Genomic DNA, 24,206 nt, shown 5'->3' on the forward strand with positions numbered 1-24,206 from the left:
AAAGTTTTATTATATATAGAAAACACTATAAAAAAATTAACAATTTTTGTCCTTGTCTAATTTCTAAATTCTGATTTCACTACAAATACACCTCTATTTTTTATTATGGCACACCATAAATTGTGAATGGTTCTTGAGAAAAATGATTTGTAAATAAATTTTTTGTAAATGTTTTTGTATGTATTGACGTTCTAGGTTATTAGTTTTAGTTTGTATGTTAATTTTAAGTTTTAATAAAGTTTTCTGATTATTTGAGTGATTTGCGTGATCTTTACAACGTGATCTTCTCAATTGTATGAGCGATTTGTAAAGTTTCTTTTTTTAAGTGATTTGTGAGTGAGTGTTGTAAATTAATTTGCGGTAGTTTTCTATGAGTGTCGATTTTGATTTTGACATTTCTTTTGTAATTTAGAAAGGGAAGAGGGGTAAAATAAGTATTTCAAAAGAAGATACCATTGCTCCCCTTCCCTTATATAATAGAGATTTATTTTAGAGAAAGGAGGAAGTATCAACTTCTGATTTTTCTTGGGTTGATATGGTTCCAATCGATTTCCATATCTTTGAGTCAACCTCGAGTGTTTAATATGGTGCCATTTTCAGCTAACCATTTCTTTGGATTTTATGGTCAATTCATGACCAGTTTAGGGTCGGTTTTGGAGTTGAGCCATAGTTATTGTTACTAATTTCCATGTTATAAAAAAATATACTTCATATGTTTTTCTACCTACAACATTTCCTATTTAAAGAAGTTGCAATAGTAATAATTTTTTGCAATATATCATCTTTTTTTTTTTTCATAATATATGAGTTCCTTTTTCTTTTATTTCTTTCTACCTCTTTCCTCTCCTTCGTTCTTGTGCCCATATCCAATATTGCAAGTAAAAAAAAAAAACAGAGAAAATATATACTTCCTCTTTTTTTTTTTAACTTGTAACTGTTTGACTTTTATGTTTGACAATGGAAACTTCATCCATCAATATGTGTAATTACCGATAATTAAAAATTATAAAAAAAAGATATTTGAAAAATACACATTGATACGAATTTAACAAGACCCCACAGGAATATGTTTTTCGTCAACTATAAATCACCAAAAATAAACTAAGTGTAGTTTATGAATAGTATAAAAGTCAAACTGTTGCAAACAAAAAGAAACCAAAGGAAGTCTTAGAGCAACTCCAAATCTCCAATGGTTGTTTGGAAGTCCTTGCTTGCAATTTTCTAAAAGATAGAGCTACTAGCTTTATTGTTGGAGACAAATTTAGCTTGTTGCTTTGTGAAGCCAAGTAGCTCCACAAAACTACTAGCTTTGTCAATTTTTTGTGGGCCCCAATTTCACTTTTATCTTTCATATTTTATTTTCCAATACACTTTCTCTATATATAATTGGAGTTATGACATGTGGGACCTACAAAAACTACAAGTAGTTGTGGTTTTCCAATGAAAGAGGTTATAGCTTAGAAATATTGTAGTTTGGAAATATGACGTGGCATACAAAACTACAACTACTTGTAGCTTGCCATTGTGGGTGAGAAAATAGTACGTAATTGTTATTGTTTCAAATTGTCAAGTTACCACCAACCACAAACGTAATAGTAGCAAAAAGAAGATGAGCTTCATATGACGACATGATTACAGCAGAATACAAACTAGATATAGATGAGCGATTTATAAATAATATAAACATTTGGTAGTATCAATATTTCGTACAACATTCAAATTAGTACAAACAATTTCTTAATAATTACTTTATTTGCTTGTCAATGGTCAATGGGTATAGTAAGCCTATAACCAACTAACTGTTTTCCAATCAAATCATCCATGCTTAAACAAAGAAGAAGAAGGAATACTTTCGCTTATAAAGTCTAAGGTAAGCATGTTATATACCAATCTTTTGTTTCGTGATTTAATCCATATCAATCATTATATGATTTGATTTGTTTCGATATTGAGTAACAGTTATGTCCAAAAATATTATCATATGCATCACGTGCATAAAAGAAAAAAGAGTAAAATCTAAGTAAATATATTATATACCAATCTTTCTATGAAGTTTTTTTTCCTTAAACATATATTAGAAATATTAAATTAATAACTTCTTGTTATGCGAAATTTTGTGGTGAGATCGCAAATTTTGGATCATTTATTTTGTCACGATTGGAGAATTCCCTTACAATATAAGTTTCACAATTTGTCGACTGTATTGGTAATTAGTTGAAGGTTGCTTTACACTTTCCATTTATATACTTAGCTTACTAATTGATTACATTGTGTAGTACTCCTATATTAAAAAAATTACTTTAGATTGGGCTATTGTTTATAAGTACAAAACCAAATTCGAGTTTCGGAAGGGAGTACCAAACCGAATCCTTCAATTCTATTTATGTGGCTTATTCTTGCAACCCGATTTAATTTATATGTGATCTGTCAATCATATTAACCATCCTAACTATCCAACTCTACTCCTTTCGTTTCATTGTAATGGTTACACTTTGATATTTTACACTATTCACATATTTCACTTTGACCATCATTTGTGATTTATACACGATGAAAAAATAGTTATGTGGGATGTTGTTAGATTCATCATATGTATTTTATTAATATGTACTTTTTATAATTTTTACAAATACAAAGCTAAAGGTATATGTCTTAAAAGTTTTGCATTGATATGCGTGAAAAGTGTAATGTGTAGATTAAAATGAAACAGAGGGAATATAATATTATGGCCACTAAAGTGTTGGACATATCATAGAGTTCCTCCGTTTCTTTTTAATCTACATATTTTGCATTTTGACACTATTTATCTATATTATTTTGACCATCATTTGTAATTTATATGTAAGGAATAACATATTCAAGTGGGATTTTGTTAAATTTTTGTCAATATATATTTTCTAAATAGTATATAATTTTTTAATTTTACATGTTTACAGTTAGAGATATTAATGGTCAAAATTTTGCACTAGTAATTGTGAAAGTCAAATTGTGTAAATGAAAAAGAATCGTAGGTAGTATATGCTTAAAGTAATCGTGTGTAAGAGATTTTGTAGTTATCGTATATGTTAATGGTTACTTCGTATGATATTATTTTTAATTAATTTATAGTATGATATTTTGACATATTTTAAATTTATCCCAAATAATGTAATTAAACTAAGCACACAAAACTATTGCCAACCAACTTGAAGATCTAATCCCTATTGTTCGTGCCTGGTTTGATATTTTAGTTTTCTGTGTTGTGATAAAAAGTAAAAATATATTATAGGGGACTATATTACCTAAATATAAAGCGGATCAATTTTTTCGGCCACGAGGCGTACAAAACTTTGGATTGGATGGAATTAATATGTGTTTTTTTTTTTTTTTTTTTTTTTTTTCCAATTGAAAGTGTTTTTGTTCTCACGTATAGTACCATTTGCTTCATTTGTATTTCACTTTTAAGACACACTCTCTGTTTTTTTATCTTTCTTATTTTCTTGTGCGCATCTTCCAATGCATATCTTTGAACTTGAATATCTTTCATTATATATTTGTAAAAATTATAACGATTGAATAATAATAATGTAATAATTGAACGAATTAAACAAGTACCCACATGATTATATTTTTTCTTATAAATTGAAAAAAATTGAGAAAATTCTCTCTAAATATGAATAATGTCTAGATTTTAAGTGAGAACGATAAAAAAAACTTATGCTCATATTAGAAAGCTGAACTTCTATAAATCGCCCCACAATTACTTAAAATTGCCCCAAAAAAATTGAAATTACATTTATAACCTTTCTTTTTCTTTTTTCTTAAATCACCACCACAACCACCCTCCCCCTCACCTCCTGCCTCGCTGCCACCACCACCCACCTCACTCCACCACCCTCACCTGAAATTACCCCTCTCTCTCGTTCACTATTTGCGTACCACCACCACCCTCACCTCCACTTCCTTCGTCACACACAACCACCACCACCTTTGCGTTCGCGTCATGTCGCACACAACACCACCACCTTCAAAAAGCGGGCGCGAATTTTTTTTAAAATCGCGAACGTTCGCCGGACATTTTGGCCATGGGGAGAACGTCCTGTCTGGACTTCCTGGCCATGGGGCAAACGTCCTGGCCGAGCACTCGCGATTTAAAAAAAAATTTGCTGGGTTTTTTAATTGCGTGGGTGGTTGCGGTGGAGGTTGTCGCAGGTGGCAATGGGAAGGTAGGTGGTGGGGGTGGTGGGTGGTATGGAAAAGAGGAGAGGGTAAGGTGAAAATGTAGTGGGAAGATAGGTGGTGGTGGGTGGTGTGGAAAATAGGAGAGGGTGAAAGGACACTGGGGAGGTAGGTGGTGGTGGTGGGGTGGTAGAAAAGAGAAAATGGTAAAATGGTCTATAAAAATAAATTTGGGACAATTTTAAGTAATTTTAAAACGATGTTTAACAATCCTAATTAGAAAGGGTCTATGACATTGACGGCTCAATGCTCATCATCATTCGCTTTCTAGCCAATTGTGGATGTGAATCAGCTGCAACTTGCCTATTCTCAATCTACCCCACAGCCCACATAACAATTCCGCATATGTTAATAATATGAGGCACCAAATGACGAGATGAGATTTATCAAAATCGGGACAATAAGACTTCAATTTCTTCGTGCTAACAAGTAAAACTACAAAGACAACCTACATTATTAATTATTTATACATATATAGGACGTTGATTACTTGCATAACATTAATTAGGAGTACTAATATTTATTCTCCATTTTGGATAACAAATGAAAAAGATGGTGATGATGAACTTCAGCGAGCTGCCTGAGGATTGTGTCTCTACCATTCTATCTCTCTGCTCACCACAGGACGTTTGCCGGTCCGCGGCCGCGTGCTCGGAGCTACGATCGGCCGCGGAGTTGGACTGCGTATGGGAGAGCTTCCTTCCAGTTGACTACCATGAGATTATATCAAGAGCTGATCCATCATTGCTTAAGTTTCGTACAAAGAAAGAATTGTTCTTCCTTTTTTGCAACTCTGTTCTCATAGATGGTGGAAATAAGGTCAGTATAGTTACTTTTATGGATGTTACCTGTACTCTTATCTCTCAATTCCTTACAATTACTGAGGAAAATTTATTAGATAGACCTATCAAAGTTTGTAAATTTTCATTATCTTTATTAGTATGTTGTTTAGCATGCATAATTCATAAATTAATTTTTCTTTTTGACATTTGGTGGAATTACATAACAGTACTAGTGAATCCCGAACAAGTTCCAGCACACAATTTTGCCATATCATGTGCTCGTTGAACTTGTTGCCTATTCACTCTGGTTGTTAGTGCAAACTCAAAGCATAAGCAATAAATAAGTTAAGCCTCATTTTGTTATGGGCATATGAGTTGTCTCACTACTCTAGAGAATAGAAGAGAAAATGGTGGGATAAAATATGATTCAAAGAGCTACTTCTTACAGAGGCACACACTGACACAACCATATAATTTTGGGATATATAGAACCTCTTTTGGCTTCTAGGTGATGTTGAAATTCAATGTGAAGGGAGCAAGATTTGGTTTTAAGTGTCATGGTTTGTTAGAAGGAAAAAGTAGCTATTGCATCTAATACAATAATAAGTATAATTGTGGACTAATAATTGATTAGCATTAAGTATCAAAGTTAACTCAATACTTTCTCTCGTAATAAAAAAAACTTAATACTTTTTCCATTCTCTTTTGTTTGGAACAATTTTCTGTTTGAGTGTTCTTTTTTGATTGTAACATCACCTATTTTAGATATAATTTTTTTCTATATTTCTTCTCGTTACATGAACTTTATTTTTTTCTAAAAAAATCTATCTTTTACCTCTTTTCCTCACTATAATCATATGAGTATATAAAAAAAATCTTTTTCCTCATGGTAGACGACATGTTCTTCACTTTTTTCCCCATCGACCCTTCGTTGCGACTAAAAGTCTAAAATAGAACTCAAAAAGTAGAAGTCTTTATAATATCATGTTTTTACAATATTAAAGATTTTGTATTATTATCTTGTCTAAGCTAATTTATGACTAAAGCTTATCATTGTACTTGTTAAATTTGTCTAACATATGTGCCAAACTTGCTGCCATACAGATTTTTAATTTAGACAGGTTTAGCGGACTCAAATCCTACGTTTTATCAGCACGAGATTTATCAATTGCATGGGCCAACGCCCCACTATATTGGTCCTGGAAAAACTCCCCAGATTCAAGGTTAACCTCCACTAGACTATTCTACAATTATCATCTTATACTTTAGTGTATTTTACGCAGCAAGTGATAATTTAATGATATGAGCATCAATTCTGATATTCAAAGGTCATGAGATCGAATCTCATCCCTTACAAAGAGGGAGTTTCAATTACCCCTCTCCTTATATGGGGCTTTAACTTACCTAGTTACCTACCTAAAAAATTGAATTCATCTGCAAAGCGTATGATAAACAACAATGTAATTATATGTTCTAAAAAAAAGAATATGTTATATTACAAAGGGTGATAATGAAAAAGTAAAATAGTCCGTCTAAACAAGAGTCTATACTACGATGATAAAATTTGTATACATGTTTTAGTAACCTTTGAGATATCAAATTATCACATGATATGAAACGAATAGATTATGTTGTTCAATTCTTTAAATTTAAAATCGCTAAAAATTTAATATTGAATTCTTAATCACGTTCAAGATCAACTAGAATTCCTTATAATATTCAGATCAATAATAAAAGTAATGAACTGATAAATCTACAAGAAAATATTATCTTATTCTCTATCACGAACATATATTAGCTTAACGAAATGATCTTAATACATGAAGTATGTACTTGTGTTACTAATTTCAGGTTTAAGGAAAACGTGGAGCTGAGAACCACATCATGGCTAGAAATCCATGGGTATCTAAAAATGAAAATGTTATCACCAAGAACAACTTATGGTGCCTATCTAATTTTCAAGGTGTCTGAACGTGCATATGGGTTGGATATTATGCCTATGGAAGTATCAGTCAAAGTGGATAATGATCTAGTGTGTCACAATACTATGTACCTGCGCCAAGATTTTGGAAATAAACATCACATCCAATGGTTGTTATACTATAATCGCACAGAAATCTTGACATCAAGGGTAAATCAAGGGTTAGATAATAGCATTCTCATACACCCGGGTGTACGTGATGATGGATGGACGGAAATCGAGTTAGGGCAATTTTTTTGTGGTGGGTCTTGTAGTGATCATAATAAGGTTGTGAAGATGAGTCTAATGGAGATTAAAGGGCATCATTTGAAGGGTGGTCTTATTGTTGAAGGAATTGAAATAAGACCTCTACATTAGTTTGATTATGAAGTTAATTTAATTAATTGCTAGTGTAGAAGAAACAAATTGGTAATTTGTAATTGTTTGTCGTAAATTATAATTACAACGAGTTAAATGCATTCTTTTATCTGTATGTTAAAGGGTTTCTTTTGGTTTTGTTTCAGCAAATTACAAAAAGTTGAACAATTACACTTGTTATATTGTCAATATCTCGTAAATAGAGGATTGAGCATGAATTAGAGAGTCAAACCCGTTTTAGAATATTGATCAATATGATGAATTCCACTTATTGTCGTTAAACAGAGGACTTTTTTTTTTTTTTTTTTTTGAAAGAAAAGGGATTTCATTAATATTTCGCCAAACGGCACTTACAAGTCATTTCTGAAAAACATAAAATTCTAATAGAAATACATATCACCCTAGAAATGTAAACATCGCAGATTTGACTTAATTTTGCCTTAATAAAAATCTTCATCTGAAGCAATGCAATCTGTGAGTTCGCTCTGGTTCGGCATACGATCTGCAGATGCGGAAATTTTGGGATGAACGTACTCCAATAGTCTTCCATAATTTTACAGAAGTTGTGAAACCCTAATTCTTCATGTTGAGTCTCGAACTTCAACAAATGAGAATAATTTCTCATACCTAAAAACAAAAGAACCATACTCACAACTCCCATAGGGGAGAAGGAGATTTCCAAAACAGAAACCAAAAACCCCATAAAAGGGTTTGAGAAAATCTCATAAAGAGATACTAATTTATTGAACAAAACAAGAAAATGAACTAAAAACTGAAAATAAAAGGGAAAAAGGGGCTTACCATGGATGAAAACATCCATGGCAGCCCCCTAATTGATGAAGAAGGGGTAATGGAGGCTAGGGTTTTAGAGAGAGAAAAGGATCGGAGAGGGGAGGCTAAGTACACTTCCGTTAAACAGAGGACTGGAAAAGCCATTCAAGTCCAAAATGCTAAATCCTACTCTTTTTTTTTTTTTTTTTTTTTTTTTTTTTTTTTTTTGAGAAGATCCATTAATGGACTAATGGATTATATCAGAGTCAGAGTGATGAGCTAAAGCGTCGTCTCAAAATGCTAAATTCTATTTTTTTGATAGAATATAAAACTATTCACGAGGTTTCAACCATTAACTTAAACTTTTGGTTGAGTTGATCCTTTAACATATTATCGGAGCCAGCTTGACACTATCCTGGAGCTTCAACCATTTGTTTACAAAATTTCACGTAGGTAGGTATTTAGTATTGAGGAATATATAGCGATGGTAGTGATTGAATTACAAAAAGAAAATCATTCTTTTGCCAACATTTTATTGTACCTTGTCTAATTTGTGAGCTTATTGCTAGGGAGAATATAACAGACGCATAACATGGTAAAAAGAATGATAATCTAAATGATATTTTTTTTGAAGGGATTAAACAAAGAAAGTTTTAGCACCTCCTACAACATAAATATCTCAGTATTGCACCTGCTTAAAAAGCTATATTTCTCACATCTAACCAGATTGAAATGACCACTAACATTTCTTATAACTAAAGAATTACATCGTTTTCTAGTTCTCGCCTTCTCGGCGACAAGAGATAAGCAGAGGGGTAGATGAGGGTATGCAAGGAGCCCAACAGCACAGGGCCCCCAAAATTATTAAGGCCCCAAAATATATTATTTTGAAAATTTTACTTTATATTTGAAGAAATTACCCTTGTTTCCACCCTTAATAAATTTGCCAATGATTTATCTTTAGATTTTCAACTTTCCATCTTTAGAACTCTAACCTTCCATCTTTATTTTCTATAAATTTAGGGGCCCAATTTTTATGTTTGAACCGGGCCCCAAAATCTTCAAGACGGCCCTGGAGATAAGGAAGGTCTTCCACTCTTATGTAGTTGTATCTTGTATAGAGAAGTTGTAGTACTTGGAACCAAATCTCTTGCAAAAGCAAGCATCTTTTACACTAATCGACCTACCTGGTACATATTCCTTTAGATTTTATTATGTCTCGACTCAAAATTCCGCTTTGTAAAGGTGGCAGACAATGCATAATATGAAAAGTTGTTGCCAAATACTATTTCTGTTTTTTTAGTTTTTTTAGTTGACCCTTTTTTTTGTGCATACATGTCAATTCACTATTTTAAAGTTTTATACATATCTCTAATTATCAATAAAAAAATTATAAAAAGTTGATATTTTGAAAATATACCTTAAGACAAATCTAACAAGATCCCACATGACTATCTTTTCTTAAATATAAAACGGGTCATCTAAAAAAACCGAGGAAGTATGCATTTGTAACTAACAAGTCGAATCACGATATTCAGGGGCGGAACCAAGGGGGGCCTACCCGGGCCTTGCCCCCCCCCCCCCCCCCAACAATGAAAACACGAGTAAGTATTAAATTCACAATAGTATAATGAAAAGCATCCGTAGCTTAGATGGTCTATACCTGATTTTAAAGCATGCGTTGGATTGCTGGTGCGGTGTTCGAATCCTTAATATAGCAAATTTTGTTATGCGGGTTCTACTTGCTAGTTGCCAAACTCTTGCATTTTACTTCTATTCTTTCCCATTTTATTTTTCTTTTACTTTTACAATGCTAGACTAAATAACACTTTCAACTATTCGATGAACTTTTACTAAATTGTCATCATCACAATTCATATAATACTGTTGTTTATTTTATATTTATTTGCTACAAAGTTTATTTATATAATTGGTTGATATTATAAATTCAAATACTATTTAATTTAGGGTGCATTCTGATCTCTTCATTCTTCCCTTTCAAAAAAATACATCAAGTCTTCATTCTTCCCTTTCAAAAAAATACTTCAAGTTCAATAATAAGTTTCCAATAAGTTTTTGTAAGTTCTCACATCTTCTAATATAAGTTTCAGTAAGTTCATAAGCTCAGATTAGTTTAGATAGCTTTTATTTAATTCCAATAAGTTCGAGAAAAAATAAGGTGGAGAGAACGCAATCTTTAATAGACCTTTAAAGATAATATACTAGTGAAAAATAATGCTCGTTATTTTTTTTTCTCTCTTTCTTTCTCGGGATTTTTCTCTTGTTCTTCTTCTTTTTTTTTTGTCACGCAACAATATATTTGTGACGCTGTCTCCAATTTTCTTTTTGCATTGTTCCTTGGTACATGTAAGATTTGGAAAATTATTATTTAGAGAAAATAATATTTTTAGTTAAGGACTTATGGCCCACCTAATACAAAAATTCTGGATCCGCCACTGACGATATTAGCGATATCCCCTTAATGATTTGCTTTTGGTTTCCAAGAGCATAGGGTGGCCACACAACCTTTTATAAGATTACTAGTTATGACCTAGCATGAATTTTGTAAAACATACTTTTTTTATATATAAAATAAAGGCTAAATGAAGAACTTATTCTTGACCAAACAAAGAACGGAAATTGATCAAAAGCTCGTATTGATAGATTTTTACCAAAATATCCCTTCTCTTAGTAGGTTGATTCTCAAAATAGCCAACCTCTAAACTCACAAATGTATATATAGGAATATATATATTCTCATAATGGACTCATCTTTTGCCATGATTTCCAAAGAGAGAGCATGATCTGACAATTCATATAAAGTAACCAAATTATACAACTTTGAGTAAAATTTTATTTGTGGAGAGACCCTGATCATGAAGCAAAGAATAAGAATCAAACAACAGTAAACAAGAAAAAAAAAAAATCCTCTTGAAGGAATCCTTAATGCGTACTCTTTTTAGCTTGTTTTCTTAATTCTTATCCTATTGAAGTTGAACAATTCATTTCTTGCGAATCTAAGACGGTAATACCACGAGTCGATGCATAGTTATACCCTATAAGTCTATAACATGGCATTATGGCAATATTCCATCAAAACTCTATCTCAATTCTCAAACTATAAATCTTTCTGATGAAGTTTCATATGACAGGTTCCAGTATTCCACGTACAATAAGTTATTGTGATTTTTTTTTTGACAGGAAATAGTTTCAGATTTATTCCATCACCTCCAAATAAGTTATTATGAAATAAAATAATCTGATATATATATTTTTACCTTTCCCTTATCATTTGACAACTGACCTTCACCATCAATAAAGTAAACAAAGTTTCATCTAAAACACATTCATCATACACCGAGTTAGTCATGTGCATGGTACAAACGAAACTATATATTTTTTGTTCTTTTCCTCATTCAGAGCTCTCCATTTTGTGTGTATTTTGCTTATTGAATGAGCAATATGAGCGAAATATAGCTTTATGACTTTACGTATGTATACAAAGTCGATCTCTTCCCAATCCCTTTGTTTAATTTGGGGATCCCAATCCCGAATTTAGGTCCAATGCATCACGCTTCTCGTTGAAGAAGTCAATAATGGCCTCGTGGGGGGGGGGGGGGGGTGTAGGCCGATGGTCGGGTTGGAATCTTTTTATGGCGGTTCTTCCTTCTAATGACAGTATATCTATGATTCTTTTCTCTCATATGAAGCTTGCTTCGCAGAATCTATTAAAAAAAAAGATAGAGTTATAGCGTGAAAAAGTACTATAATAGAATCAATAGATTATTTGACTTAGTCTGCCATAACTTTCACTTTCTGCACCAACGCGGATCTGATTTCAAAACATGCTCACGATACACTTGGATACGGTGCATGATAAAAATTGTACACCATCTATATACGTGGCCTATTCAATAAAACCTTATATTTATATAAAATGATAACGAACAGTTATCTTGAAGAAAATCTTCGTTGATGAGATACAAGACAACTAAAATTCATTGATTGAATTATTTAGAATCTAATAAAGTAATATTCTACATATTGTATTCCAAATATGCTATAATAAGAATCATCAAGTAATTGTGCCCTAGAATCTTCAACTATAAAAGGACCAAAAGGCTTTGCATTTTGATAAGCTAGCATCTTGTAAAAGAAACACAACCCTACAAGTCCATTGTGGAATTATTAATGCCAATACAAGCAAACTTCGGAAGAAGGGGGTTGTGGTGGCGGCGAACTTCACCACAAGATAAACCTCGACAAGGCGGCGAGGCCGACCATGTTAGTATTGTTACAGTGGCTTGCCTCTACAAGGGTGGTCAGACCATGTGTAGTGGACAAGTGATCACTATTGATCCTAACCAGGTTCTTAAGGTAGCATGATAATTGTGTATATCACGACTTTTATGTATGTTTTTTTTGTCCCTTTTGAACCATGCTACTTATGAGCCTTGGTCACCAATGATCAAAACTAGCTTGTTGTAAACTTTTAGAAATATGTGTAATTTTGTACCAAGTTACTAGTAGTGTAAAAATGAGATAGATTTTCGTTTGGGTTATCTATTAGGCTACTTATTTTCCACAATCTGATAAACTTTTGGAGCTTTTTTTTATTTGGTTTCATTTTACGCGTATTCGTGATTTTATACGTGTGGAGTTTGTGGACGTTTAATATCTGGTACCTCTTTATTATCAATTTTCACAACCAAACTAAGTTTAGATTAGTGGTTGGGATTATGCTTTCAATCTTGATGTTGGGAGTTCAGTTCTCACTAGGATCACTTTGAAGGTCATGATTTATACACGAGGTTACGGTCTGGAAGGGTAACTCATCTTTCTAATCGAAAAACGAGAGAAGTATATCCAATCTTTAGAGTTTTTTGTGGGGATGTACTAGAATAATAGGGCATTTTGTGGGGGCGTGTCCCTCACTATTTTTTTTTTGCGAGAATATACCAACTTAAATTTAAGTTTTGTTACAAGGTACCAAAAATACTATTTTTTACGAGAAAGTCAAATTTATTTTCGACCTTAAATAATGGTCATTAGATTCGACCATTATTAGATTCTAAAAGAGGAAAAACTCACCTTAGCTTGAATATTTGGGTGCATTCGTGTTGGAGTTCACTCCCCATCACTACCTTCACACCTCCATTAAGTTTAATTTAGTTTTGTTATATTGAGTACTCTCCATAGCTCCACAAGAATTAAATTTAGTTCAGTTCATTTTAGTCTTGGCGAATGAGACCTTATTAGTATTCACGTTATGAGCCTATGGGCTATGACATTGGCATATAGAACTAAGCCTCATATATATGCACGCTATGGGTACGAACTCGTCTCCACAGCTAATTTAGTTACATATTTATATCTAATAAAAATCTATAAGAAATATATTTACAAAATTCTTAAAGTAACAATATGTTAATAAAATAAGATATCAACATTTTTAGTACATAATATTATTACGCAACTGAGCTTCTATTTGTTTTCGCAAACATGGTGTGGATATAGAGCTAGTATGTTTTCATAGTAACAAAGAAATAAGTTTATTTTATAACCATGCATATTTATGTTATATAGTCCGTTTTCCCCTCAAAAAAAAAAAAAATTGTTATATAGTCCGTTGTTACCTTGATCTAGACTCAAAGCCCATCAAAAATAAAATAAGTTAAAATATTATTATCGCACTATTATTACAAAATTAAAATTGACTCGTTTATAATTTATACCAAATGTTAAAAGAAAAATTTATGTTATAAGACAAATAACGAAGATTCCACAATCAAGGGGATACATATTAAAAGTTGTATAATTAGAATGCACTCGTCTAGGTAGCAATGACAAATCGCAAAAATTATATTGTGAAGATATTTTTAAAGATTATATCTCATGTTATACTTTGTAGAAAATTTATTTAAATTAAATAATCGAGATATATATCACAAACAAAATATTTACATAATATATTATATTTAAGTTAGTTTGCCATAATATATAAATTTACATAATTTATTTAATCTTTCATGAGCCATGCATCACAAATCACAATAATCAACATAATCAAGGGTTGTGGTTCTTTGTAATCACCAAATGTCTTACTTCTATATAGTATCAAAATTCGCAGTCTATCTTCTCCCTCCCTTCAAATGCCTAAAGCAAACACGTCACATAAATCATATTTCAAACAACAACGTCTTTCTCCAGTAATCACTACTATTGCACTCCACACTTTCAAGTAAACCAGAGAGAAAGAGGAGAGAGAAAGAGAAGAACACTAAAACTCAAAAAATCCCCAAAAACAAAAACCCTAAAATCCAACGTAATTCATAATCAATGGAGAACGACGAAGAAACAAGTTTTTCAGTAAACCAGAGAGAAAGAGGAGAGAGAAAGAGAGAAGAACAATACTGAAACTCAAAAAAAAAAACCCCAAAATCAAAAAAAAAAACCCCTTAAATTCCAACCTAATTCATTATCAATGGAGAACGACGAAGAAACAACACTTTCAGTAAACCAGAGACAAAGAGGAAAGAGAAAGAGAGAAGAAGAACAACACTGAAACTCAAAAACCCCCAAAATCAAAATCAAACCCCCTAAAACCCCCTCATTCATAATCAGTGGAGAACGACGAAGAAACAAGTTCAGGTAAGATGATGGATGAAATCTACACCAACGATAACGAAAAGCAGCGTCACAGATCAATCATAAGATGATGGACCCTTTCGCTTAGCCGTGACTCCGCCGCCTTCGCCATCTCCCCGTTTCTACGCCATTGTTGTGTAAAGACCCTCAAGGTTGGTTTTGACTTTTGATTAGTCATTTTTAATTGTTTATTTTGCGTTTTGGTGGATGATTCGTTTGCAAATGATTGCCCTTCACTTAAGGTTAATTAGTTTTTGTTGTAGTTGACTTTGTTTTACGAAGCTTTATAAAGTAGATGGGTAAGTTTGGCATAAATCTTGCAAATATAATATATTCGTAGTAAATTCGAACGAATTAGTTGTAACAACAATCGATTAATTCTCCCGTCAAAAAAAACAATCGATTATTTATATTTATAGTACTTAAATAATTAACGAAATCCATTGTTATCCATATCATCGTAAAATATCTATCTATACGATTATATATCTGAAAAAATTGTACATGGTTAGTGAAGTTAAATATTTTATGATTATACTCATTTAAAGATTGTTTTATACTATTACATGTACTCCTTTAATATTAATTGGGATACTAGCTTGGCATTACATGATTACAATTAATTTGTAAACTAGTGTCAGTTAGTGTGGATTCTTCATGGAAACTTGAGAATGCTTATAGGGTAATGATGTGTTTCTGTCTTCAATTCTTTGTTCTTTTCGTTGAATTTTTTGTGTTTTGCTGGAATTCTGGGTTTATATAGGTATGACAATTGACATGGTTATTGGAAAAGTTATCAATTAGGAATGGAAAAGAGGGAAGAAATTATGAAATTATGGACTGTGTTGTTGAGTAGGGTGAAATTCTTGTGAGTTGTGAGGGTATATGCTTTTGTGGTGGATGACATGGTTATTGGAAAATTTATGAATGAGGGATGAAAAAGATGAAAGATGAAAGATGAAGTAATTATGGAGGGTTATTTTGATACTATGTGGGACAGTGGGAGGTAAAAGAAAATAGAAAATACAGTCTTAGGTAGCTAGGGAGGCATGGAAATTCCAATCTTAGGTAGAGGGCGGCGTAAAATGGTTTCTGAACGTGCCCCAACAAAAAAAAATCGAGTTCTTTTTACTTTTAACGTCAAGCAGACTTTACAATAGGTTAAACTTGAAAACGTATGCAAAAATTGCATATACTCAACTTGCTCTAGTGGTTCTCTCAGTAATATGTGATTGTTGTCTCTTTTGTTTTGTTTTTTTTTTTCTTTTTTACTTCTTGCTCTTTCTCTTGAAACGTATGCAAAAAAGTATTTTTTTTCTTCTCCATTTTGGATCTCATTTCATATTTTGAATATTTGTTTGTGATATAACGAATACTTTTTCTTCTGTTTATACAAATAAATGCAACAATTTGACTTTTTAACTATGACCAAGATTTAATTAATAAATTTTGCTATTTAAAATTTTGTTCTAATTTTATTTACATTTAATAAATTTATATCAGCTTAAGTTACATCTGTTGATGAATGTGAAAGTTAATATGTTAAATTTAGTAAATTTTAAAGTTACTACAAATAGAGATAATATTGAATACTTAATATTATATATCAAGGTTGTGAAAATTAAAGTGTTGCATTGCTTTAAAATATGATAGTATGATTTTTCTTTTGAAATTTGGATTCGCCCCTGGGTAGAGAGGGTGGTAGAGGGGGTAGGAGTAGGGGTAGGAAGGCGAAAGGTAGGGAAGGTAGGAGTAGGAGGGTAAAAGGGTAGGGGGTAAGGAGGAGGGGGGTAGAGGGGTAAGGGTAGGGGTAAGGTGTTTGAGGGTAGAGGTAGGTACGTAGGAGGAGGGGGTATGAGGGTAAAGGTTAGGAAGCGGGGTAGAGGCTAGGAAAGGGTAGGCGTAGGGAGGGGTAGGAGGGTAAAGGTTAGGAAACGAGGTAGGAGGGTAATGGTTAGGAAGCGGGGTAGAGGGTAGGAAAGGGTAGGCGTAGGAGGGGGTTGAGGGGGATAATAGGAGAGGGATGGGGTAGAGGGATGGGGTAGAGGGTAGGGGGTAGGAGAGGGTACATGGGTAGAAGGGTGGGGGTTAGGGTAGAAGGCAGGGTAGAGGGGTAGGACGGTAGGAGAGGAAAGGAGGATAGAGGGAAGGAAAGGACAGGGTACAAGGTAAGAGAGGAGAGGGTAAGATGGTAGGAGAGGGAAGGGGTAGGGTAGTGTAGATGGCAGGGTTATGAGGGTAGGGTAGATGGGGTAGGGTATAGGGCAAGGGTAGGAGGGTAGGGGGGAGGGTTAGGGTATAAGGGCATTTTAGGATTTAGGGTTTAGGGTAGAGGTAGGAGGTAGGAGGGCAAGGGTAGGGTACATGGCAGGGTAGGGGATAGAGGGGGTAAGGTAGGGTAGAGGGGTAGGAGGGGGTAGAGAGGTGAAGGCAGGGGGTAGGGGGTAGGGTAGGAGAGGGGTAGGGTAGGAGAGGGAGGGTAGGGTAGAGGGCAGGAGTAGGGTAGGAGAACAGAGGCAGGAGGAGGGGCAGGGTAGGGGTAGGGTAGAGGGCAGGGATAGGAGTACGGTAGGAGGGTAGGGACGGGGGGGGCCGAGGCGGGGACGGGGGCCGAGGGAGGGAGGGAGGGGGACGGGGGCCGAGGGAGGGAGGGGGGACGGGGGCCGAGGGAGGGGGGGGACGGGGGGGAGGGAGAGGGGAGGGGGGGAGAGGTGGAGGACGGGGGCCGAGGGAGGGCAGGAGGGGACGGGGTCGGAGGGAGGGTAGGGGGGACGGGGGGGAGGGGAGGGGAGGGAGAGGGGAGAGGGGGGCCGAGGGAGGGCAGGAGGGGGACGGGGTCGGAGGGAGGGGGACGGGGCCGAGGGAGGGGAGATGGAGGGGAGACGGGGGCCGAGGGGAGGGTAGGGGGAGGGGGGGGCCGAGGAGGGAGGGGAGGGGGACGGGGGCCGAGGGAGGAGGGAGAGGGAGGTAGGGGGGCCGAGGGAGGGGAGGGAGAGGGAGGTGAGGGGGACGGGGGCCGAGGGAGGGAGACGGGAGGGAGACGGTGAGGGGAGGAGAGGGAGGGAGACGGGGGCCAGGAGGGAGGGGAGGACGGGGGGAGGGGACGGGGGCCGAGGAGGGAGCGAGGGAGGACGGGGCCGAGGGAGGGAGGGGGAGGGACGGGAGGGGAGGGACGGGGGCCGAGGGAGGGGAGGGGAGAGGGAGGGGGGACGGGACTCTCCTCTCTCCCCTCCCTCCGACCCCTCCGACCCCTCCTCCCTCGGCCCCCCGTCCCCCCCTCCCTCCCTCGGCCCAGGAGGGAGGGGGGCGGGGGCCAAGGGAGGGGAGGGGACGGGGACGGGGACGGGGGGCCGAGCCTCGGCCCTCCCTCTCCCCCCGTCCCCCTCTCCCCCCCGTCCCTCCTCCCTCGGCCCCCCGTCCCAGGGAGGGAGGGGGGCGGGGGCCAAGGGAGGGGAGGGACGGGGACGAGGGGGACGGGGGGCCGAGGGAGGGACGGGGCCGAGAGGGGGACGGGGGGCCGAGGGAGGGGACGGGGGGCCCTCCCTCTCCCCCCGTCTCGGCCCCCCTCCCTCCCCCGTCCCCCCCTCCCTCGGCCCAGGGAGGGAGGGGAGGGGGGGCCGAGGGAGGGGACGGGGGGCCGAGGCCTCGGCCCTCCCTCTCCCCCCGTCCCCCCTCCCCACGTCCTCCCTCCCTCGGCCCCTGTCCCCCTCTCCCCCCGTCCCCCTCTCTCAGCCCCTGTCCCCCTCTCTCAGCCCCTGCCCCCCGCCCCCCTTCCCTCCATCCCATCCTCTTCCCCCCCGTCCCCCCTCCCTCCCTCGGCCCCCCTTCCCCCTTCCCTCCCTCTACCCTACCCCCTGCCCTACCCCTTGCTCTCCCTGCCCTCTACCCTACCCCCGCCCTCTACCCCTCTACCCTACCCTACCCCCTCCTACCCCCTACCCCTTCCTACCCATCTACCCTACCCCCTCCTACCCTACCCCTCTACCCTACCCATGCCCTCTACCCTACCCTTCTCCCGCCCTCTACCCTACCCTACCCTACCCTCCTACCCCTCTACCCTACCCCCCTCTACCCTACCCTCCTACCCTACTCTAGCTACCCCTACCCTACCCTCGCCCTCTACCCCCACCCTCCTACCCTACCCCCCCGCCCTCTTTACCCTACCCCCTCCTACCCTACCCCTCTACCCTACCCCCCTCCTACCCTACCCTACCCCTCTACCCTACCCTTCTCCCGCCCTCTACCCTACCCCCTCCTACCCCTCTACCCTACCCACGCCCTCTACCCTACCCCCTCCTACCCCTCTACCCTACCCACGCCCTCTACCCTACCCTCCTACCCCGCCCTCTACCCCCTCCTACCCCTCTACCCTACTCTAGCTACCCCTACCCTACCCTCGCCCTCTACCCCCACCTTCCTACCCTAGCTACCCCCTCCTACCCCCCGCCCTCCTACCCTAGCTACCCCCGCCCTCTTTACCCTACCCCCCTCCTATCTGTCTACCCCTCCTATCTTTCTACCCTCTACCCCCCGCCCTTTACCCTACCCTCCTACCCCTCTACCCTACCCTACCCTACCCCTACCCTCGCCGTCTACCCCCGCCCTCTCTACCCTACCCTAGCTTCCCCTTCTACCCTATCGCCTCCTATCTTTCTACCCTCTACCCTAAACCCTAAACCCTAAACCCTAAACCCTACCCCCTACCCCCTCTACCCTACCCTACCCCCGCCCTCTATCCTACCCTCCTACCCTACCCCCTCCTACCTTTCTACCCAACCCAACCCCCTACCTCTACCCCCTACCCTACCCCTCTACTGCCCTCTATCCCTTACCCCACCTCTACCTTACCCCCTACCCTCTCCTCTACCCTTACCTGCCCTTTGCCCTACCCTATCTACCCCCACCTCTACCTTACCCCCTACCCTCTCCTCTACCCTTACCTGCCCTTTGCCCTACCCTATCTACCCCCTCCCTCTCCTACCCCTACCCTCTACCCTCCTACCCTATCCTTTGTCGCCTACCTACCTACCCCTTCCTTATCATCCTACCCTCCTTACCTCCCTCTTACTCCTATCCTCCTACCCCCTTACCTACTACCTATCTACCCCATTTTACCCCTACTATCTACCTACCCCATCTTACCCCTACCTAACTATCCCTACTCCTATCCATCCCCCTCCTACTCCTACCTACCCCTCCCCCCTCCTACCCCTCGAGTACGGGTATGTAAATGTGTATGTGTATGGATATGGGTACTCTACTAAGTGCAAATTATTAAGTGATAAATGCACTTTACTAAGTGCAAACTATAATTGCTTAATACACTCTACTTAAGTGAAAATTAATAATTGTTAAGTACAACCCATAATTATGATTCGTAAGTGCCAATTCATAATCGCTAAGTATCAACCCATAATTATAATGGCTAAATGTCAACTCATAAAATTATAATTGCTAAGTGCCAACCCATAATTATAATTGTTAAGTGAACCCATAATTATAATTGCTAAGTGTCAACCCATAATTATAATTGCTAAATGACAACCCATGATTACTACGTGCCAACCCATAATTATAATTGCTAAGTGCCAACTCATAAGTATTAAGTGTCAACCCATAATTATAATTGTTAAGTGGCAACCCATAATTATAATTGTTAAGTTTCAACCCATAATTATAATTGCTAAGTGCCAAACTACTAAGTGCAAACGAATAATTTCAATTTCTAAGTGCACTCTACTTAAGTGCAAACTGATAATTGCTAAGTGTACTCCACTAAGTGCAAAAATTAATAATTACTAAGTGCAAATTAATAATTGCTAACTGTAAACTACTAAGTGCAAACTAATAATTGCTAAGTGCACTCTACTAAGTAGAAACTATTAATTGCTAATTGAAAACTGCTAAGTGTAAATTATTAATTGCTAAGTACAATCTAGTGAGTGCAAACTATAATTTTTAAGTACACTCTATTAAGTGCAAACTATTAATTACTAAGTGTAAACTATTAAGTGCAAACTACTATTGCCAAATGCAAACTACTAATTGCTAAGTATACTCTACTAAGTGCAAACTACTAATTGCAAACTATAATTAGTAAGTACACTCTATCAAGTACAAACTATATTTGCTAAGTGCACTATAGTATAGTAAATGCAAGATACAATTGTTTGCAAACTACTAATTACTAAGTACAAATTACTAAGTGTTCTCTCTTACATTACTATCTTCATTTCGGATTTTAATTCTGAAAGTGTTCTCGTCCGTCCAGCTACTCAATAGTGTGATCCTTGCTTTTAACCCAACACTACGACTCATTTACAATAAAGTTGGTCTAACAATCATCTGATCATCTCATAATTTTTCCAATTAACCTTAGACGTACACTACGGTCATGCTCCTCTATTTTGAATCACCTAGAGCATATCTTACGAATCACATCTTGAATAATATCTCCATTCATCCTTGAAAATAACTATGAGCAGACGCCACACCTACTGTGATTGCAAATTACATACTGAAACACCAAGCTTGTATTAATCAAATACCTCAAGAGTGGGAGCCTTTTGAATCCAACTAGCAACTACTAGTACTAATCTATAACTTGATAGCATCAATAAAATCTCCTTCTTAGTCTCTTACAACATAACTCACGAACATTGTGTAAGAACCAAAAAGATTGAAAAAAAAAATCTAACCACCATACGAGTACCTTGCATTTATTGACAAAAATCTACACCTGCCTAACCTTTCCTAAAATCCTATATTCCAACCTCTCAAAAATAAGGCCTTACCCCAAGTAGCATTTTGCTCACAATATAGACCTTCTTCATCCTAGCATTCAGACACCATTTTGCTCACTAAACATTGCACATCCCATCGACCACAAAGCATATACTATTACAACTCAAGCATTCCACCCTACCCAACAACGGTACCACCAAGATCCACCATCGCCGCCCTATGTACCTAAGATTGGATTTTCCATGCCTCCCACATAGAATCAAAACATTCCTTCAATAATTACTTCATGTTTTCCATCCCTCATAAAATTTTCATATCAATATCTATGTTTTCCATGGACTCTGAGACAATTTTTTGGAGAGGAGAGAGACAGAGAAAGAAAAGAAAAAGGTCACATGTGATGGAAGAGAAATAGAGAGATGTTATTACACAAAATGAAAGTGTCACAACTAAACTAAAATTTCCTAAAATAAAAAGTGTCACAGTTAAATTGAAACGGATGAAGTATAACAATTAATTATGTCTCTCCAAACACCATATCTCTCTTTGTTCATGAAATTTTATTACTCATATCATCCATTATGCAATATTATAGTGTTAATATGAAGAAAAACATAAGACTTTCTTTATTAATAATTACCAAACAACTGTAAGACCAGGTTCTTTTGAACTTATTTTCAGTTCAGTTCAGTTTCTTGTAGTTCACTTCAGTCAATCTCTCATGTTCAGCTTTTTCGTAGTTCAGTTGAGTTTCTCACAATTCACAATCCAATTTCTTTTGATGTAAAAGAACGGGCCTAAGTATCACGTAATTCGTGACGCCATCATATACAAATTTAGCTCAGACAATGCGTTCTCTTTAATATCGTGTTAAACCAAATGGGTACAAATATTAATAGACGAAGTAATTGTAACACCATCTGCTACAAAATTTTGCTAATCGATAAATATGGAAAGTGAAAGAGAGACTATTTGCCAAGAGAAGGGGGACTATATAAGATCTTCTACTTAACACCATGTTATTTGGCATAGGGGAGACTCACTGAATCAGATGCGTTGTTAATTAAATTTCGAGCCACAAAGATTGAAATAATAGACCAATTTTGTATTTATGTATCATAAGGTAATCAATTTCCTAACAAGCTAGTATGATAATGTCATGTGATTGATTTCTGCACCTAACTAATCAAAATATATATACCATCACAACTCATAATCATTCCACCCAACCCAATAACGGTACCACCACGATCCACCACCGCCCTACGGCCCTACCTAAGACTGTATTTTCTTTTACCTCCCACTGTCCCACATAGTATCAAAATATCCCTCCATAATGCTTCATCATCTTTTCCATCCCTCATTCATAAATTTTACAATAACCATGTCATCCACCATCACAACTCACAAGAATTTCACCGCCGACATAGAATCAAAATATTCTTTCATAATTTTTTTTAAAACGCAAGAAACAATAAAAATGACTCAATGAAACTCAAAACTAACCTTGAGGGAAGATACATTGAGGATTTCAAACCCAAACACTTGGTACTTGGTAGCAAGAAGACAAATCCCAAGATCAGTAATCTCCAAGCACCATTTCAAACTCACACTTTGTAATCCTACGCACTCAACAATCACCGAAGCGTATGACATCGACGCATGTGAAGGGTAAAGTCAACTACAACAAAAACTAATTAACTTTAAGTGAAGGGCAACCATTTCCAAGGGAATCATCCACCAAAACGCAAGAAAGAATTAAAAATGACTCAATAAATAAAAGTCAAAACAAACCTTGAGAGTTGAGGGTCTTTACACAACGATGGCGTAGAAACGGGGAGATGGCGAAGGCGAAGCGAAAGGGTCCTCACACAATCAAGTTGTTCGCCGCTTATGATTGATCTGTGACGCTGCTTTTCTTCACCGTTGGCGTAGATGTGATCCATCATCTTACCTGAACTTGTTTCTTCGTCGTTCTCCATTGATTATGAATTAGGTTGGATTTTGGGGGGTTTGATTTTGTGGGTTTTCGAGTTTCAGTGTTGTTCTTCTCTCTTTCTCTCTGGTTTACTGAAAGTATGGAGTGCGAACTTGTTTCTTCGTCGTTCTCCATGGATTATGAATTAGGTTGGAATTTAGGGGTTTTTATTTTGATTTTGGGGTTTTTTTTTTGAGTTTCAGTATTGTTCTTCTTCTCTCTTTCTCTCTGGTTTACTGAAAGTATGGAGTGCGATTTGCGAACTTGTTTCTTCGTCGTTCTCCATTGATTATGAATTACATTGGATTTTAGGGTTTTTGTTTTTGGGGCTTTTTTTTGAGTTTCAGTGTTCGTCTCTCTCCTCTCTCTCTCTCCTCTCTCTCTCTGGTTTACTTGAAAGTGTGGAGTGCAATACTGATTACTGGAGAAAGACGTTGTTGTTTGAAATTTAAATTATGTGACGTGTTTGCTTTAGGCATTTGAAGGGAGGGACAAGATAGACTGAAATTTTGATACTATATAAGACATTTGGAGATTACAAAGAATCACACACCTTGATTATGTTGATTATTATGATTTGTGATGCATGGCTCATGAAAGATTAAATAAATTATGTAAATTTATATATATGGCATACTAACTTAAATAGAATATATTATACAAATATTTTGTTTGTGATATATCTAGATTATTTAATTTAAATACATTTTTTGCATAGTATAACATG

At 37.4% G+C, this 24,206-nt stretch overlaps 1 protein-coding gene and 1 long non-coding RNA gene across 2 annotated transcripts; one reads left to right on the plus strand and one right to left on the minus strand.

Annotated features, from left to right (window-relative positions):
- The first annotated feature begins 4,761 nt into the window (after positions 1 to 4,761).
- On the plus strand, positions 4,762 to 7,456 carry LOC104890339 (F-box protein PP2-B15). The gene is made up of 3 exons (XM_010675780.4): positions 4,762 to 5,037; positions 6,105 to 6,223; positions 6,852 to 7,456. Exons 1-3 carry the CDS (start codon positions 4,762 to 4,764, stop codon positions 7,336 to 7,338), a joined length of 882 nt encoding a protein of 293 aa, XP_010674082.1. The 3' UTR covers positions 7,339 to 7,456.
- Positions 4,883 to 24,121, minus strand: LOC104895874 (uncharacterized). Its single transcript, XR_007273678.2, has 3 exons — positions 23,296 to 24,121; positions 23,008 to 23,182; positions 4,883 to 5,011 (listed from the first exon to the last, which is right to left on the minus strand). It is a non-coding gene; the product is annotated as an uncharacterized LOC104895874 (long non-coding RNA).
- Between the last annotated feature and the right edge of the window lie 85 nt (positions 24,122 to 24,206).

This window comes from Beta vulgaris, chromosome 4 (genome assembly GCF_026745355.1).
Source record: "Beta vulgaris subsp. vulgaris cultivar EL10 chromosome 4, EL10.2, whole genome shotgun sequence".
Lineage (NCBI taxonomy): Eukaryota > Viridiplantae > Streptophyta > Magnoliopsida > Caryophyllales > Amaranthaceae > Beta > Beta vulgaris.